General features: G+C 38.8%; 1 protein-coding gene across 2 annotated transcripts in view; it reads left to right on the plus strand.

Annotated features, from left to right (window-relative positions):
* Positions 1-17,543, plus strand: part of WNT7B (Wnt family member 7B) — a 90,525-nt gene extending 72,982 nt beyond the window's left edge. For both annotated transcript variants that reach the window (XM_035551026.2, XM_035551025.2), the window contains exons 3-4: positions 2,135-2,406; positions 14,213-17,543. In XM_035551026.2, the coding sequence (XP_035406919.1) occupies positions 2,135-2,406; positions 14,213-14,692 (752 nt within the window). In that variant the 3' untranslated portion in view covers positions 14,693-17,543. The remainder of the gene's footprint in view (positions 1-2,134; positions 2,407-14,212) is intronic.
* The last annotated feature ends 2,300 nt before the right edge of the window (positions 17,544-19,843 follow it).

A 19,843-nucleotide genomic window follows, 5' to 3' on the forward strand; every position in this document is an offset into this window, starting at 1 on the left:
TTCTGTTGTATCTCATACTTCCAGTCTTTCAATTTAAGAATAAAGAATCCAAATTAAGAATAGATTTTTTTTTTTTGAAAGGAGATGAAGAAGGAAATCCTGCAAGTCAACAGGTTATGTTTTAAAACACGTCTCAGTTTTGACTTCAGTTGGGGAGTGAAAGAGAGAGGAGTGAATATTGATATGCATTTTAGAGAACATACTAGGAATAGAAGTTCCCAAACTTTTTTTGGATTGCTATCAACCCTCAGAATTTCTTGTGGACCACCAGGCATTGTTATCATCAAACTTTTAATTAAAAACACTATTAAAAAGAGTGTTTAATATGGCTCTGCAGATTAGCTGCAAACCCTTTACTGTGGCCTCCTGGACCACCAATGTTCTGCGGACCATGGTTTGGGAACCACTGAACCAGACTACACACATCGTACACCCCAGCAAAACACTTGTGTGTCTGAAAGCAGAGTCAAGCCTTCTGTTGGGTGATATACTCAAATAGTCTACAAGTCAGTTTAACCTTCCTGGTACCTGAATAAAAACAGACCCTTTTATTTTTCTCTTACCTTAAGTTACTTTTTTTTATTGCTTTGGAGAAACAAGGAAATGGTGCCAAAAAACTGTTTATGATTGCTTCTTGTAGGATCTCTCTTGTATCCTGCAAAGGTGTAACTTTTCAGGAAGCTATATATGCAAATAAGACACATAAAATATAAAAAACCCCACTGTGCACAGGTCATTCCAGAATAGTTATGATATCTGTGAATACTAAAATAAAAAATTAAAAATAGACTCTAAGTTTTTTTTATTTTATTATTTTTTTTTCTCCTCTGGAGAATTTGTTCTTTTTATTTTTTTTCTCCCCAAATCCATTAACCATGTTAAAGCTTTGTGTGTGGTCATTAAAGCACTTCAGCAACTTTCTGCAAATTCTTTACAGTTGTTCTTTGGCAGTAGTATTACAAGATTGTCTGTTTATAACCAAATAAACACACAGAGGAAAATAATGATAACACTGAGAGGGGAATTTGTAGAGAAATGTTGTAAATAAGAACAGCAAAATGAAAAGGGCCATAATCTACTCCTACACGAAGTCAGTAACAGAGTGTAGACTCACATGAGAGCAGGCAGAGGTTGTAACATCCCTTTCAATTGCCCTGCCTCTGTATCTCCTTGCTTATGTGCATCCCAAAAGCAACTCATCCTATCAATGTCTAGTCAAGAAATGGCATTTATTTGTCCCTTATATACTCAATATCAATACCTATAACAAGGAGTGGGGAATGAGGAACATTGGTGAGTAGTGGCATCATTAATAATAATAATAATAATATTAAAGCATAAAAACAAGGCTTTGCCCTCACAGCAGCATCTCACTTGTTCCAGAGAGGAAACAATGCTTCCCTAGCACTTCCATCACTCTGTACACTCACTAGACAAGATAAAGCAGAAATCAGAGTCAGGGTGGGAGTGGAAAAGCTGACAGCAAAACACACATATGAGAAAAGTCAGCAAAAGATGTCATCTCTACTTCACCTTGAAAGAAAACAAAACCTACCTAGCTCTTGTCCCTGTGGGCAACTCTTGCCATAGTTGACCATCAGCGTCACTAATGGGCCCTACTGGTCCATAAAGGTGCACTAATAACCTCCCCCATTTGTTCCCAACCCTCTCGTGCACCCAAAAGGGTCTGGTATTTCTTAAGCTGTCTGTACACTTTTTCCAGGCAGTACCAACTGTTAGAGCAAACTACTGTTTTCGGGTGAGCATTGCCATTGGTGACTCACCTATTATTTATCCGAAATACATACAGTTCAGCTTGCAAACCTGATGAGACAATATAAAAACAAATCATATTGCCTCACCTCACCACTGCCCAGACTCATTGCCAAATTCCCTTCTGGTGCACGGGGTTAGACGGGACTGTCATGTAGCTGGTGCTTACCTGGGGCAATAAGCCCCAGACGAACCAAACATTTAAAATACATATGTAATTCTGCCAGAATGCGAAGCACACGCTAGAAGTAATGCCTGCCTCACATTCCTACCTGACACCATTGCTGTACATAATGTGTGTACTTTCTTTAGTAAGTGCTACCTTTCTGCAAATCCATCAGCTTTTGGCTTCTCTCCACAGGAAGCAGGGAAGCTGCGTTCACCTATGCCATTACTGCTGCCGGGGTTGCACACGCTGTCACAGCCGCCTGCAGCCAGGGCAACCTCAGCAATTGTGGCTGTGACCGAGAGAAACAGGGCTACTACAACCAGGAGGAGGGCTGGAAGTGGGGAGGCTGCTCTGCGGATATCAGATACGGCATCGAGTTCTCCCGGAGGTTTGTTGATGCCCGAGAAATCAAAAAGAATGCACGGAGGCTGATGAACTTGCACAACAATGAGGCTGGAAGAAAGGTATTCGAGCAAGCAAGAGGGATGGATGGGGAAGCGTGTGCGTGCTGGAGGAAGGGGGGAGGCTGGCTTGGTCGCAGGGGGCATTCCCCAAGAATGTATCCCTCTCTATGCTGTTATCCCGCACCCACACCGTTACCTGATAGTATTTAATGTTTATGGTTTGTTGCTGTTTCTTTTTATTCATAGCTGACTGTATATTACAGCCCCCATAGCTGCTCTTCACAATGTTTCTGCTCCCTAACTCACCTTTTGAGTCCCCCCAAGTAAAAGAGAGGACTTTGCTAGAGCTGTTTGGCATAAAGATAAATCTTTGCCTTCATCTCTTTTGCAAAAATCTAGCAAGAGATGACAGGGCTTGTGATGGCACAGGACTGAGTTTCTGCATTTCTGAACTCCCACAGCACTTGCAGCTATTTATTCCATCCAAAACCAAAACAATTCTTAGACCGCAGCTCTAATGAAATACATACTTCATAGCAAATGCACAATTGTCTGTTCCTCACTAGCAGGCTACAGGCGGCTGCATCATAAGTGCCACTTTGGAAGAAGAAACAGCTTCATGTCTACAACCACGATTGAGCTGCTTGCAATCAAAACAATAAACGTCATGGAGCTACACTGATTTATGTCCATTGAATAACAATCCTCACAGATCTCAAAGATCGCCCTGCAAAAAGTTAAATAAATCTTTGTACATAACACACACCAACCAGAGATTTTACTGTATCTTTCAAGGTGTTTTCATCCAGGTTAAAAAATGCTGTTTCTACCCTCCAGTGTGAATATATTTTGTTGCAGGTGACACCAATATTCTGCTCCTCCCACCTAGCCCCAAAAGTTAGACTCAAATTTTCTTCTCCAAACCAACATGAGCTTTTATTCTACACCAAGTACTAGCAATCCATGTGGCTGGATTGGTGGTGGCAGAAGCAATGCACTTTTTTTGCTCCCTGTATTCTGGAGAATTCTTCTTAATGCTCAGAGCATGCAACAAAATCTCCAGGGAAGAGCAGTCAGTTGTGCACTGAAATGGAAGGTGTCATGTGGGCAGTTTTCACTGGGATGAAAGTGTTGCATAAATTCCAAGTGATGAAAGAGATCAGTCATGGGGCATAATTGCAAGCGCAGAGGCACGATTGATACTCAATTGATGCTTGATACTGAGGTCTCCAGCCTGACAGAGAGTATCCTTAATAGTAGCACTATCTTTTCCTGAAAACTTGTTCTGCCAAGGTGGGTAAGAGCACCCCATACTGCTATACAGTGTCATGGAGGACTGGTTCCAGGCTTGACTGTTCTCTTAGCCAAGGTGTTTCACTTTGGTGTCATGCATTACATTTGGATGCAAAAGAAGCTGAAAGCCACACGCTAAACATGTAACAGAGCATTTGTTACTACTAGATGCAATATGGTCCCCGCTTAAACCGGCAACCCTCTGTGGTGGGCACTGTGCCACCCCCACAGAGATGCAGATGTATGTCCTGTTTTGAACATGTTACAGCCTACACGTGAAAATGTGACAAAAGAGCAAAAGTGGATGCATAGATTGAGAACAGTGTTGTCCCTTGCCCAGGCACAGAAGGCAGCTCAGCATCTGAGCTAGGCACTGATCCCAGGTCCCCCGGTTCTAAATATAGTTCAGTAACCACTAGACCACATTGCTGATTCTTATTAAGCAAATTGCATTTTTACTGTTCATCAGAATTTCATAAGCAGGAGGACATTAGCAAATCAAAGAAGCGTGTGCTTTTACAAATATTACTGGTAGCAGCATTCATGCAATTGCATTTCTTTCAACTTTTCTAAAAACTTTGTTTTCTGCGAATGTTCTTGTGAAAACAAATGATAATGCTCACTTGTTGTGTTTTTGAGATAGGAATAAAAAGGCTTGCAAATACTGACCACATTCTTTCCCCCCCAAAATATACTTTCTTCATAAATAGTGTTTTGGAATTAACCCATTTTGTTTTGTTGGTATTTTTCAGTAGTCATTTATAGCTATATATTTTCATTGTAATCTTTATTGCATCATATAGTTTTGAACAGCTAAGGATGCCTGAAAGAATTTGATGCAGCTTTTTGCTTTTTTTTTAACGTACAATCCATCAAATCCTGAGGAATGCACTCATATAAAAGATGGTTTGGGGTCCATGCTTAGAAATAATGTCAGTGTTATGACATACATTCCCATGAAATGAATATGCAAAGTTTTACGGTATATAATAGTGATTTTGGTTCATCTGAGATCATCTGCTATTTGTACAAATTAGATATCCTGAACTTGAGGACTGACTGAAACTTAGGGCTAGAACAAAACTCTGGAAACCAGGATAGGTTTTCTTTGTTTTCTGAGCTGGACCTTTAAGAAAGCAGCCACAGAGTTTTGTGCAATTTCAGCCTGAAATCAGAAGTCCCTTCTGAGAATCCAGACAAGCTTGAAATTGTTCCTACATTTCCTAGCAATGTGGCAGTTTTGGATATTCTGGGTAAACTTAGATTGGATTGTGAGCCAGAAACAAAATCCCAAAACAGGAAATTTTGCTTACATGTGGATGTTATTCTGATGTGCTCCATGTGTTCCTTATTCAAAGTCAAGTCAGAAACATTGCATTTATGGCTGGACACTTGCTGAAGTACCACACTGGATCTCCATCTTTCTTCTTTCCCCTTCCAAAATTTCCCCCCAAAACTGGGAAAAGCTCTGCTTGCTCTGTCAGTACCATTCTACTGATCTGAATGCAGCTTGTCTTAAAATTTGTAAACAGTTTGGAATCAAGCTTTGTATTCCTGTCCAAGATTACTAAAGGACCAAAGTAAGGATATTTTCCCTCCTTCTGAATATGAATAAAAGGTAAGAAGGAGACCAAAGTAAAGATTTTGTTACTCCTTTGTTGCTTCAGACATTTTCAAATAATCTTTTCAAGTTCAGGGTGGGAATGCTGAGAAAGTAGAGGAAATGTATGCTTTTATATCTTCCTACAGAGATTCCATCAGCCATTGAAATATTTCTTAGTTACAGTTCAATCTTATCAAAACTGGTAGAAGGAAAAACAAACAAACAAACAAACAAAAAAACAACAAATTGTTTATATGAACATCAATCCATTTGCCAAAGTTTTATATTTCATGGGACTTTCACTATTTTAAAAAACATGTTTACATCTGTAACATTAAGGCTCTTAAGTCTCACAGTTCTTAGTCAGTTCATACTGTATTGGCTTTTTGAGTTGCATAAGACTGACAATATTTAGGCAATAAATTTGCTATCTTCATTTTAGTCTTGTGTTTAAATCCCAGAGCCTCCTAATACAGAAAAATCAGGAAAAAATGTTGCAAAGAGATCCCAACACCACCTACAGTTATTCCCAGGTTGCTCCAAAATCAGTGGAAGGCCCTTGACCCCAGTAGACCTCTACTAAGTGCCCAGAAAATCATTCCTATAAGCATTATTCAGGAGTCTAATCAGCAGTTTTGCCCACAGAGCAATTATTTGAATACCCCCTTATATCCCTCCATGGGATTTTTCATGGACCAAGGCAGGATTTTTGCCTATTTCCAGTCTCTCCCAGCACTTGTCCCAGAGTTGTCACATCTCCCCTCAGACATGCCTGGTGGTTAGAGACATTCGTAGCTATAGCAGTGACAGTAATGTTTTGCTCTCATAGGGATGTTCTCAAAAGCTGGCCTGCTGGCATTTTGCTCTTGTTAAAAATAGAGTACTGAGGAATTTTTCTTTGAGGAAAAGACAGCATGCTGCATAAATAACTGCATGAACTTTGCAAGCAGATGAGGGAGAAAATAGTTCTGGGGGGCTCGTTAATGTGACTTTGCAGCTGAGATGCTCAGAAACAGTACCACCTTGTACTCAGAAACAGTACCACCTTGAAAATGCAGAATATTTGCAGATATTTAGGCTTTTCAGGGAATTTTTGGTGACTGTGGAAAGAATGAATCTCCTAATTGCTCCACTAATTGCATCTCCTTATTTCTCTGCATTGCATTTCTGAAAATTGTTTCAGCTAATGGCAAGCTTGTAAAGTTTTTAATACATTTGCAATAAATAGCACTGGTGACAAAATCATAAACTTGCCATTGGCACCATTTGGAAGAAATAAATGCTTAGATTCCTGATGACATGAGATGCTACTGATGGAAGATTTTTGCTTTGCAAATAGTGCCATGCAGTGTAAAAGAACAAAGCAGCTAACTTCACCATCATTATTTAAAGGGCTGCTATGATTCAGAATGGAAAGTACAAGTGTGGTAAATGAAAACAACTCCCCAAAGGAAGCCTAGCATAAGCCTAATGCAAACATTACTGTGAAAAGGGGAAAGAATGGTTTGTTGTAAATCTGAACGATTACAGAGAGATCTGTGGGCAAAACTTTTATAGAGTAATGAAAAATTAAATAGCAACAAAACCAAGTAAGCTTTAATGCTGTTTTATGAGACAGCTTTCTACCGTGTATTTTTAGAAACAAGTGTCTTTACTCTGAGATAAATGAACTTAGAAAAAGTAACATCTGGGAACACATGCCATTAATCTTAACTTTTTGTAGAAAGGTTCAAAACAATGACTAGCATTCATGGTGAATCTCAATGATAAAAATGTGTTTGTTTGTTTGTTTGTTTTTAAGGGGGGGGGGGGGCGGGGAGAGAGAGCTAGAAGAACAAGTTGACAAATTGGTAGCAGATCACAGTTTTTACCAAATAGAAGACATGAAATATTTCTAACAGTTTATGAATCAATTAAGCTCTTATAACAGACAATGTCTGTGGTTACATGGAGAAAAAGCTGGCCTATTTCTTTCCCTTCCATGGACACACCCATAACACTGACTGCCAGAAACTCAGCCTGGTACCATCCCAATATTTATTCCTTTGCAATGTCAATGGGTTTTGCTTGTTGTTTTTCTGGAATGCCTGGAAGATGACATCTTATTTTACATTTGAAACAATAAGAGAGTGGGGACAAAAAAAAAAAAATCAGACTGTCTTTAAAAGAGATTATTCAATTACGTGGGACAACATTTCCATCTAAGCCATGACTAGTTCTCACAGTTCCTGGTGCCACAGAACTGTGGTACTGGGAAGAGTTTTCTGCTGACATGCTTTGTCAGTAGAACAGCAAATGAGGTGATTTGTTGGTCACCATTATGTATATACATATATATACATATACACATATATAGATATGTAGAGTGTGTGTGTGCACGTCATTGTATATATTTATATATAAATCTATATGTGCTGTTTGTGCATAAAATATGTAAGAAAGTGTTAGCTCAGTTCACCTCACCTGAAATATTTAAATTAATAAGCTCACTTTTGCAAGATGCTCCATACGCCTTAATATACTGCAAACTGCCTTCACAGTTACCTAGCAGGACATAAAGTTTAGAAACAGTCCTCAAACTCTGGATGACATGCTCTGAAGTTGCAATGGAGCCTGAATCCCAGTTTCAAAATTGAAAGCCAACTAATTTTCTTCTCTTGTAAGCCTAAAATATTCTTCAAAATGTGACTCTGTTTCCTAAGTCATTTCAGTGATTTAAAGAATGTGACTTTCCAGGTTTTACAGCCCTGATCCCATTATTTGCTGAACATTTTTTTTCTCTAAAAGAGACACACTATTTCACTGCAATTCCATTGTAAGAATATTCATGAAAGAAAAGCTTTTGATATTTGTGCTTGATGGCATACTTTCCACTTTTCCACTTAAATTGATTTGCAGACAGTTATAAATCCAACTTCAAAAAGTTCGGTGTTACAGCTTGGGTGGGTTAGATGGATAACTAATGCTTATCCATATGTCCTGAGTATGCAAGCTTTGGCTCAAAATCTCATGAGGATAGTTCTCCCGCTTCCAGTTGGGCTGGATTTACTAGCCTATTTTTTTCTTCCAGAAACACACCCTTAACATCGACTGCCAGAAGCTACATCTGGTACTATCCTACATTTTGAACATTTTGCTTTAAAATTAGAGGGGGGAAATAGCAAAATATTTTAGAACTTGTTAAACGGTTTTATTCTAGAAATGGACTTGCCAGTGCAACCTATGCGGTGTATACAAGATGTACATATCATTCATCTAGTAAAATATTACTTCACACCCCCTAAACCTGACATCTCTATATTGTCTGACATGGTAAAAACGACAATGAAGTATTTTAATCTCTTTAAGATGATATTTAAAAATTTATCTGCAAGCTTCACAGCAATTTCCATAGAAAAAAATTGTGAAATAATGTATTTGCACTTGTTTTGGGGATGCTTTAAGGGATGCATCTGGAGATTTTCACTTTTTTCGACATTTCACTGTGAAAATACTTTTCAGAAATTTTAACTGGTTGCAACAGTTTGCTGCCCAAACTTAGAAGCTATTTTCTATTCTTCTAGAAGGGCAGGAAGAGGCCCAGATGTGTCTATAACACATCCTCATAATAGTCTCTATAGCCCATCCTTATAACAGTAGGGACTTTCATCTGATGGGCAGGAGGTCTCAAATTCCCAGGCTTGTATTCCTGCTAGCCAGGAGGAGAACATGGGTAAAGAAAGCAACAACCTTCTTCCATTTTTTTAATGCATTCAGTGGGATTGGAGGCAAGTGAAGGGCAGAAGGAGGTGAATTAATGTCCCTGGTCCTGCTGAGCTGTGGCCAGTGCCAGGGAAAAGCTGTCTCGTGTTGCAGCTGGACACTGATCCACTGCCAAACAGAGCGTCCCTGCTCCCTCAAACTAAACGATAAAAAAAAATAGGGATGCAATAGAAGAGGGAGTAAACACAGTAAGTCAATTCCTCACCTTCCCTCCTAGAGTAGAAATACTGGTTTGATGCTTGATGGAGTAGCCTCAAGCAGGAGCACAAAGTAAAATACACAGCTGAATCACCAGTATTGCTCTCTTGCTGGTTCCAGTATGCCTTCTCTTCATAGGGCTGGACACAATCTGATGAAATATGACATAAACTGCTCTATTTTTGGCTCTCTGGATTGCTGTTAATGAAGAATATTTCGAGGACATTTGTATTAGAGTAGTATTACATCCTACTAATATTAGAACCCCTGGCTGTGAGTTTTTTTTTTTTTTTTTAAAAAAAAGGAAAGGAAAGGAAAGGAAAGGAAAGGAAAGGAAAGGAAAGGAAAGGAAAGGAAAGGAAAGGAAAGGAAAGGAAAGGAAAGGAAAGGAAAGGAAAGGAAAGGAAAGGAAAGGAAAGGAAAGGAAAGGAAAGGAAAGGAAAGGAAAGGAAAGGAAACCAACCCCAAACCCAACTTTGTTTCCCAGATGGGTCCATGAGGTCAACATTTTGCCAGCAGTGCTGGACACCAGACTGCACTGGGACTAAAATTTGCTGGTACCCAGCCATAAGCTCTCATGGCTGCAGCCGCTCAAGTATGCAAGGGGATGGTGACATCTCATGACCACAATCTGTCTCTTTGGGTACTGGTATTACCCAAGGCAAAAGCTGATCACTTGCATATTTGATGGGGGAAAACTTTTAATGTCTTCAATTTCTTTTTGATACTGCAGTCAAAAACTAATATGGATTTTGTTACATTCAACATCTGGTCCAAAAATGTGCATTTCCACTAAGGAAAACACAAACCAGAAAAGGCAAGCCAAAACAAACACACACAAAACATTACTATTGTTTTTACATATTTTATCCAGATAGGATTTTTAATATGTACAGAAAGTGTATCTGATATTATGCAGTTGGGTCTAGATATGGAACTTGAAAAAATGAGTTTCTTTTCATGCATATCATTTTGTTTTATTTCAGTCTTTGCTAGGTTTTTCTACTTTACTGGCAGCACACAACCCTCAAATTGTATTTTCAGTATATGATTTATGTAGGTATAAAAATATGTGGAATAAGAAAGCTTTAATGTTATATTTCACAATTCATTTAACAAAGTAGCAGCAGTTAGAAAATTTTACTTGGCAAGATCCTGCTGGGGTGGGAGTGGGCCTGCATGTGGAAAATGGACCTAAAGAATGTTCCTACTATTAGTCTGAGGCAGCACGGTCCAACGATGGGAATTTGCTTTGGGAAGTAGATCTTGCTGTAAACTATTCGAGATTAGATATGAGGCACTGACATATGACAAATGAAACTGCTGAACGACTGGGTCATACAAGCTAATGATTTTCAGTCTTTAATCAGGCACCTACCTTGGCATAATGTATCAGATTTGAGTAAATAAGTATCTTTAGGGCTCAGGGTCGAAGCTCTGATGGGAATTTTGCTGAAGAAAAATAAGTCGGAGGGACATTTAGGAAGAAAATGCTAGTCACTCTTTGTTCACAGTACTGCGTGGGGAGGGCCAAACACTACCACTTTTGCCAGGCCCAGTACCACCCTGCAAGTGGGAAGCTGCTTGAGATACCAAGTAGAAAGGTGCGGCTATCCATGTAAATGGCAAGCTGCAAAGCAGCGGCAGGGCCTGCTCCGGGATCTCCACACTGTGCCTCGTGGAGCTTCACAACCACACCTCTGGAAAAGCCTGACCGTGCTGGCTTGCTAGCAAAGAGGAATGCTCAGCAGCATCTGTGTAGAAACAGGAAAAAATATTAAAAAATCTTACTTTGAATCTGCTTAGTTTGGGCCTTGTATTCCCTGACCTCCAAGTTTTTGGGCACAATTTTATACCCACAGCTGACTGTGGGCACACAAATTATAGCATTCAGGAATTTAACTACCTGATGATTGGGCCTGTGCTTGGTGTTGTAACCCCAAGCATTCCACATTCATGAGAGAAGTCTCCAAAAAAATAAAAAATAAAAACCTGCAAGATTGGCTTCAGGATCATGAATTAATACATTTTGAAACTTATGCTTTTTTGCGTGGCTTGCATTTTCAAGATCTTTCACAAATTTAAATGTCAGGAATATCTGAAAAAATACAATGCTGGAATCTGATTTCTGTACACCAAAATGACTCATGGAACTGCACCTTCAGAAAGACAAAAAAGAAAAAAAAAGCAAAACTTGGGATAAAGTTGCTGCAGATGGTACTACAAAGTGTGTCAGGCAGTGCTGTATATAAAAAACAGTGTCTCAACCAAATACACACAGATAAAGATATATACACATGCACATATAAATATAAATATACATATACGAAGATATCACCAAGGACACCTGAGTGGGTAATATCTTGTTTTTCAAGAACAATGACACTCTCTGTTGTAGGAGGTAAGCATGTCAACAAGAGAGACCAAGGCTCCTCAAAACAGTGTCCAGAGCGTTAAGTCTACAGATAACCAGGAGCCTCACAAGCTTCACCTCCTTCCACTCTCTGGGCCAATTACTGACTTGGCCTTTCCAAACTAAAAATCAGACATCACACACACTCACAGAATGTGGTAAAACATATACTAAACCACAAACCTCTGCCCTTCACCAAGAACTGTTACTTAGGGAGAAGAGGAACGCAAATCAGGCATGGTGGATCAGTCCCATTGCTAATGCTCTCCTGAAGTCCTTACATCCTGTAGTGCTCTGTGAAGTTGCTGTAGAGAAGGTCACCTCCATCCAGCTTCTGTTATGAATTTTGCTGCAGTGCTTGTGTCTGCAACTGTATGGTGACCACCAGTCAAAAGAGAGAGCTGTAGAAACAGGCTGGTTTAAAACAATGTATTTCAGCAATGTCAGCGAAACAAGCAATTAAAAAAAACGTATATATATACATCATGCACATCTAAATACCAATAGATTATTTCAACACAAATTTGTGGAACAGGATTGTATTTTTTTTTTTAATTTATTTTTAGGGGGGTGAGGAAGGAAGGTCTTTGAAAAAAATCACATTCTTCTACAGATGAGTAGAAGAGTACTCTACTCACAAAGTAGAGTCAGAGGAATCCTGACAGACCCTAGAGTATTTCATAAGGCATCCCTCTACTTGCAGCTACTGTAACATTGCTGCCATTGCAGAAGGTGGCACTTTTTTGACTTTTGTTGTTGTTGTTGTTGTTTTTCGTTTTTAACTATGGGGAAGACAGGTGGGTGATACAGTTCATTAGAGAGCAGTGGCTGTTCCAGTGTCCATAGAAAGCAGCTCATCCTAGCCTTGCTGATTTTACTTTTAGAGTATTGCAACTGCAGGAGCTTCTTCCCTAACCCAGTAACACTTGCTGCAAGCCACCTTTTCTGCCTCTGAGCACTGAAAGGCAAAATGGACATTGACATGGGAAAAGCCTGTGGTTCCAGAAAGTCTAAGGTATTTTTGACTAGGATGCTCAGCTGTCTTGTGCTTGCTACTGTATGTTGGCAAGTCAGAATCAAAACCAAATATTCTCTTTAATATTGAAACCCCAAAAATTTGGGGAAAACAAAACAAAACAAAAAAACCCCATACAATTTAACTGAAACTCGAACAACTCAGGAGGGTGCCCTCTATTTGCAGGGATAACCATATCTGTACAGCTTTTATTTTAAGGCCAGTTTCTTAAGCAGTAAGCATTTTTTACTTCCCTTCTACTTCATTATGCCATTGTACTCAGATTTCGTCCCTTTTATCCTTTGCCAACTTCAATCATGTTCTGGGATATGCAATGAAACCACTATTGGAGATGGTCCGCAGCATCAGTAATGCTTCAAGACAAGCCTGGTAGCTCATATTTCTTTGTTAGCATCCCATTGTGAAAGAGAAAGATCAGTTTGCTTTGTTCTTAGGCCTTGATTTTCATAAGCTAATGATGACTGTGGGTGCAGTTATGGCCAGGCTTAAGTGGCAGCGCAAGGGCAGAAAAACAGAGAGGCACTTCCCTGAGGCCAGTCTCCCCTCCCCATATACACAAGAGGCAGGAAGACATCTCCCTGCCTTGCCCAGGGCTGTGTCAGTGCCCAGGGAAGGAGGGATGAGCCAGCTATGGTGCGTCTGAACCACAGATGAGGCTAAAGATGAGGAGTGGAGCATGAGCATGAATGTCTGCTAGCATTGGGATTCCTCTTAGGGTCCACCCGATGCTGGGTTAGCCTCCTCCAGAGGCTGGTGGCAAGACCATCACCAATCCCTGAATGCACATCCATGATGGGAGGGAGGCATCCTTAGGTATTACACAGCCGTAGCAATAATAAATAATCCCATTTCTCTTCAGCTCACAGCTCAGCAGAGCCCTTTGGTGGCTTTTATTTTCTCTAATGCTGCACAGTGATTGCCCCAGGGTGAAAAATATACTTATGGATGAACATTTGCATGATATGGGGCTAGGTGCAAGAAGTGCTGCTTTTAAGGGTGATGATGTGCTCTTTGGGCTAAATAGTTAATAGGAATGCTGCTATTACCACTGCCAATGTAGGCAAAATTTTGATTATGCAGTGAATACACACCCACACAGTATAGTTCTGTGAATTTTAAAGCTGTTCAAAATTTTTAAATATTTTTTAAACATTGCTTAAAGCAATTAAGGTTAAATATTCTGAATCTTAAAACACTTTTTAAAAACTTTTTTTCTTTTCTTCTGCTTTCAAAATGAAGATGATATGATTTTATTTTTTTTAAGTCATTGTAGTCTTATTTTGTCTCTAAAGACATCTCCTGAAATTTCATTAAATATTTTCCAATATTTGGAAATAGAATGAAAATATTTTGTAATGAAATGGCAAACCACTGTATTTCTCATCATGTAAAACAAAGTGTGTTAAAAGCATTCTGCTGGGAGGCAAGAAGATTCATAGGCATGCATTTGAAAAATTTCAGCCAGCATTAATGAATATTAATATAAACTAGACAGACAGATTTAGGTAAGCTTGCAATGTCATTTTCCTCAGTAACAACATGTAAATGTCTATACACATAGGTGCTTGAAGAGAGAATGAAATTGGAGTGCAAGTGTCATGGAGTTTCAGGTTCCTGCACAACCAAGACCTGCTGGACCACACTTCCTAAATTCAGAGAGATCGGATATATTTTGAAAGAGAAATACAATGCTGCAGTGCAAGTGGAGGTGGTACGAGCCAGTAGACTAAGACAGCCAACTTTCCTGAAGATTAAGCAGATGAAGAGTTACCAGAAACCAATGGAAACAGATTTAGTGTATATCGAAAAGTCACCCAACTACTGTGAGGAAGATGCTTCCACGGGGAGTGTTGGTACCCAGGGACGACTCTGTAACCGAACCTCTCCCAACGCAGATGGGTGTGACATGATGTGCTGCGGAAGAGGTTACAACACACACCAGTACACCAAGGTGTGGCAGTGTAATTGCAAATTCCACTGGTGCTGCTTTGTGAAGTGCAACACATGTAGCGAGCGGACAGAGGTGTTCACCTGCAAATAACGGCATCATGCGCAAATGAACAGAGCAAATCGCCACAAGTGAAGACAGTGGAGTACAGCGAATGATGACAGCATCATTTTGCACATCTAATCTTTGGGAAAAAAAAAACAACACAACAACCAATCTCTCCCCACTACTTACACCTCTACGGATGGTGCATTTTGGCTGGCTGTTGTGACTGCTTTGGAAACAAGGGCAACAGGATTAAGGTGATGTTGACAACTACATGACAACCGTTTCTCTCTCTCTCTCTTTTTTTTTTTTTTTTTTTTTAAACTACAATCTGGGTGTTATAGAGTTCTCCTAGTAAGTGTTTTAAGTTATACATATCAGAGAAGCTGATTGCATTACAGCTCCCATGAAATTTTAAAGAAAAAATACATTCTCATATTTTACGACAACAAAAGCACAAAGCCCTGTGCAAATAAAGACTTTTTTTAGGAAATGAAATCTCCACTGACTAGAACAAAGCAGTCTTGCTGCAAAAAACTAAATTGCTAAGAAAGTAGGTAGAGAGAAAACTACAACTGGTAGGGAGACAAAATCTGTGGCGGAAGTACTCCACTATCAGCTTGAAAAAATAAAGTTCACAAAATTACATCAGCTGCCAGTGACACTGGAACTCTTTGAATGAACATTAAAAATAATTATTTATGTTTTTAATAGTATCAAAAATTCTAAGCACTAACGGGTAGCTATGTCTTAATTCTGTACTAAATGTAAACTGATTGGAACTCTGACTTTATGATTTTTGTATTTGGTTCTCCCTAAGTTCTTCAATGCTACTGATCTGTTGTCACTCCACTAGTAGAGAGTTTGATTACTGTAGGCCTTAAGCAATGACCAGAACTGAACAAAAAGATCATGTGAAGCTGTGGTTACAAATGCTTAATGAAGACTTTCCCCACTTGCCTCCTGAATAAGAATGACTCTTCTAGATTCAGGCTTCAGGTGTGGATCATCTACCCTCAGCTCCTTGTAGGGAGTTTCAGGATACAAAGTCATGCTCTGACAAACATTACAGATTTGCTTTGCAGTCAAATGCACTGGCAGGATCTTCCAAGCATGACACTGCTTTTAATGGTTAAAACATAATATTATCAATAGTTTTTGAAAAAAATATGCTCAGCATGAGCTGAGAAGTTAATAAAAATATGGTAGCTGAACACTAGGTTGCTGCAACCTGTGAGCTGCGGTGGCTTCATGAGCATAGGAAAGCCAAAATTTGGGTTAGTCTGTGTCATCATTATTCTAAGGTTGGCAATAACATAAGCCCAGTAAATGCATGAATGTTAAGAAAGAAGTGGACTTTTTACACCACCATTCAATTCTAATTTACACACCTTTTCCCTATGAGAGTTTTTAAAAATCCTCAGACGTTTTACTACTGTAGAATCTAGTGGTTTAAACCCCAAGTGCCAGATACTCCCAGGTACAATACAGCACATTTAATCACGTTAATTTGCTTGCATCAGGGATACTTAGCTGAATTTCAGAAAAGTTGGATTAAAAATTTCTTAATGTCTGTGTATCTGCATTTCTAGCTTTCGTTTCATCCTGTTACCTTTTGTGAGGGGCTGCACAGCCATGAGGCCTCCTCACCCAACACAGGAGCACATGCTACACCACATTATGCTCTTGGGGCAAGGGGCCGGTGGAGCTGCCATGCCGCCAGCTCCCATGCTGAGTATGTGGATGATCCAGGATTACATCCCAAATTTGTGGGCCTGTGTTATCCAAAGTAACCAGCCACCTGGGCACCTTGGTTTGAATACTCGTGAGGTCCTGCCTTTCTGACCACAAGCCTTTCTTACACTCTGAAAATCATACCCTTTTGATGGGTATTCCAAAGATTCCAAACTCAAATCACTCATGCTTTTTTGTTGTTGCTGCTGGTTTCTAAGTGCCAACTAGAGATTCAAACTCAGCCTTGGCATAAATGAGTGCAACCCCATGGAAGTAAGCAGGGGCCCCCAAAATGCCAGAGTCAATAGATATAATTTAAAGTTCCCTAGATTTATGGGTATTGTTGTTGAACAATAGTGGTATACTGTACTTTCACTACATTTTTGACAGGAAGCAAATAAAGCTCCCAAGCACAGTAATGCACAGTCTTATGGTACTAGATACTGTAAATATATTAGAATAGTATTTGTTAAGTACAACTGAGGAATCCGATTAAGTTATATTATTGTATATCGTTTAAATGTCTATGGAGTATTTTAAATTATTGTGAACTACACTGCGTTAAGAAATGAAAAGGTTATATATTATAACACCATCCACTCTGAAAAGTGGACCAAAATGACACTATCTTTTTTTTACACACCCCTATTTCAAATAGCTCTGTCAGCTGTTCAGAATTGTAACAGTCCTACGATTGGATTAGCTGTCTAGAATATAATGTTTCAGAGCATCCTATAAAAGCCTTGCTCATGTGGGGGTGCAGCATTCAGAAAAGTACTGTATGGCACAAAACAGGGGCTGACCACAGAAGTGCATGGACTTTGAACTATGTTTCCAAGAAAAAACGGTTTTGGTCAGAAAACACCATTACCACTAATACACTGAAACGTCGGAAAAAAAAAAAGACAAAAAAAAAAAGACAACCTTTTCACAAAGGTGGTTATGAACAGAAGTAGGTTACACACAACTTTTCTTTTAAAAAAATATAGTTTGATGTCAAAGAACTGTGACAATAGGTGTTTGAACATGAACAGCATCACAACATGGTTTAACCATACATTAGCCATGACAAAATTCAAAATACTGTATGTTATTAAAGAATATAAGAACAAAGATCAATTTGTTTACTATGTGAGTGTTTTATGGCAAGCAGAAAAGATGAAACGTGTTTCCATTAAAACTTAATTTTTTCCCCTTCTAGCCCACTTTCTTTTTGTTCATTATTTATTTAGAAAAAAGAAAAAAGACAAAGGCTCCTCTGGATGAGAAATGACATGCAGATTCCAAGTTCTAAGCAGGTTTTATGTTTGTGAGAAATGGTAATGACTAGTCCTGTGTTTGATATTGAAGTCCAGAGTCATCTATCTACATTAGTGGTAGAGTGAACTTTGCAGTAGCACCAGCCTTAGTATTACCAGAGACGTCCATTGGCTCAAATGAGACAAGGATAAATGTTTTCTGATAGAAATGTGTCTTCAGACTCAAAAATGCTGCCCTTCCACAAACCTCATGTTACTGATTAGTGAACAGAAGGAAACACAGGCATATAGGAGAGGTCTGAATGCCCTGACTGGACAAGCACTTGCTTGCACTCCAGTTTATTCAAGCAAGTTATGGACACATCTGAAAACCTAGCTAAATCAGGACCTAAAAGATTTACAGCGTTTACTTTGCTCAGAATAGCAGCAACCTCCTTGATACTGGAAATAGTGTCTTCCTATAAGAAATCTAAAGAAAATGCACAACGTTTGTTATATTTGTCCCTTAGGATAGATATCCAGCTATAGATAAGGGTATAGCCAAATTCCACATGAACTAAGTCGAAAGTAACTTCATTAAAATGACAGGAGTATAAGTATGCACAGCATTTTACCCACAGATACCAAAGAAAACACTACACCTTCTTTCTAATTACATAATGAGAAACTTGTTAATAGAGCTGCAGGAAGTTTTGATATTAAATGGTAATATTACATTCATTTCAACGATGACATCTGGGAAGTAGAAGAAGCTCATCAAAAGGTTTGTAAATATTTTAACAAATCTAAAGCATGGTGTGAATAGGTCACTTAAAGTTTCCAGCAATTATTCCCATGGATTTCTTTGTTTAAGATTTAAAATTGAAAGTGATATTAAACATAACAAATTGAGACCTTCCCTTTTACCAGCCTTCCATGTGAATAACTTGATATGCAAATATGCCTTTCACTACTGAAGTCACTCTCGACGTTCAACAGAAAATACTTTCTATAAAGCTGGAGATAATTTGCATTCATAGCAATTGTCATAACTAGATGGAACAACTGCACATTTCCTTTCCAATTGCTGGGACCTTTTGTTGCAGTGACAGTTCCCACAGCAAGGGCAGTACAGTAAATAGTACAGTAAAGTGTTCTTCTCCCAGAGTGACAGCCACAATGAGACACAAATATACACAAACAAGTCTACATCCAATGGAAAACATTGAAGTGGAAAGGCAGAAAAGGTTGCAAGTAATTTCAGTTTGTGATACTGAGACTGTGAGAAACCTCTTGCATGCAAAACAAACTACATTGTAGGCTGAACTTCACACGCAATACTTTTCCCCTCAAACCCAAAGTCCCTGTCTGCATCTCTGCAAATTCAGAAAGTTTTGTTGGAGAAAAACCATGTGCAAAGATTGGCAATTATTTCCCTTTTATGTTTTAGCTGTTATCAGGAAATCGTAGGGGATCACTACCTGACAAAGGACATACAATTGCAAATTTAAAATTTGCATCTCGTTTTTTTAAATTAAGATCTGTTTTTCTTTCCCCACCAATTCCTCTGGTACAGATATATGTATGCCAAAAGATTTGCTTGGTGGAGAATAAAGATTGCAGTTTTTACATAATATATGCTTGTTGGTTGTAATGTGTTCCACAGAGCACTAAGGTAGAGGGAATAATACTGCTTTAAATTTCAAACATTTATATGTATAGTTTTAACTGATAACAGTACACTAAATACGAACTGTTTGGAGACCTAAGTGCAATTCTATTTTATAGTATGGTTCTTCTCATAACTTGGTACTATGGAAGGCCAGGAAAGTGAGAATAATAAAGTTTACTTTGGTTTTGGGTCCTCCTTCCAGGTCCTCACTGCAAACAGACAAGATCAATAAGAAACCAGACTTATGATTTTTAAATTTATGCCTACGTATTAAAAAGTATTAAGATATTTGTTTCATAGATGATTCCAAATAAATGTCGCTGAACCAGCCATTGGAAATGCTTGCATTGAAAGCCATCTGTATGATTAGCCTCTATCTTTATTTGCCCCATAATTTAGGGAAAAAACAGCATTTTAGATCCATGCAGCTAAAAGGAATTCCCAAGAAGATTACAAAACGTTGATCTTATTGTTTAATTCCTGTAGCTTAGAGTGAAAACGAACTTTCTCTACTTCTCTGAGCAAAGGGAAAACTAAAAGCATTTTGAAGACTAC

This window comes from Cygnus atratus, chromosome 1 (genome assembly GCF_013377495.2).
Source record: "Cygnus atratus isolate AKBS03 ecotype Queensland, Australia chromosome 1, CAtr_DNAZoo_HiC_assembly, whole genome shotgun sequence".
Lineage (NCBI taxonomy): Eukaryota > Metazoa > Chordata > Aves > Anseriformes > Anatidae > Cygnus > Cygnus atratus.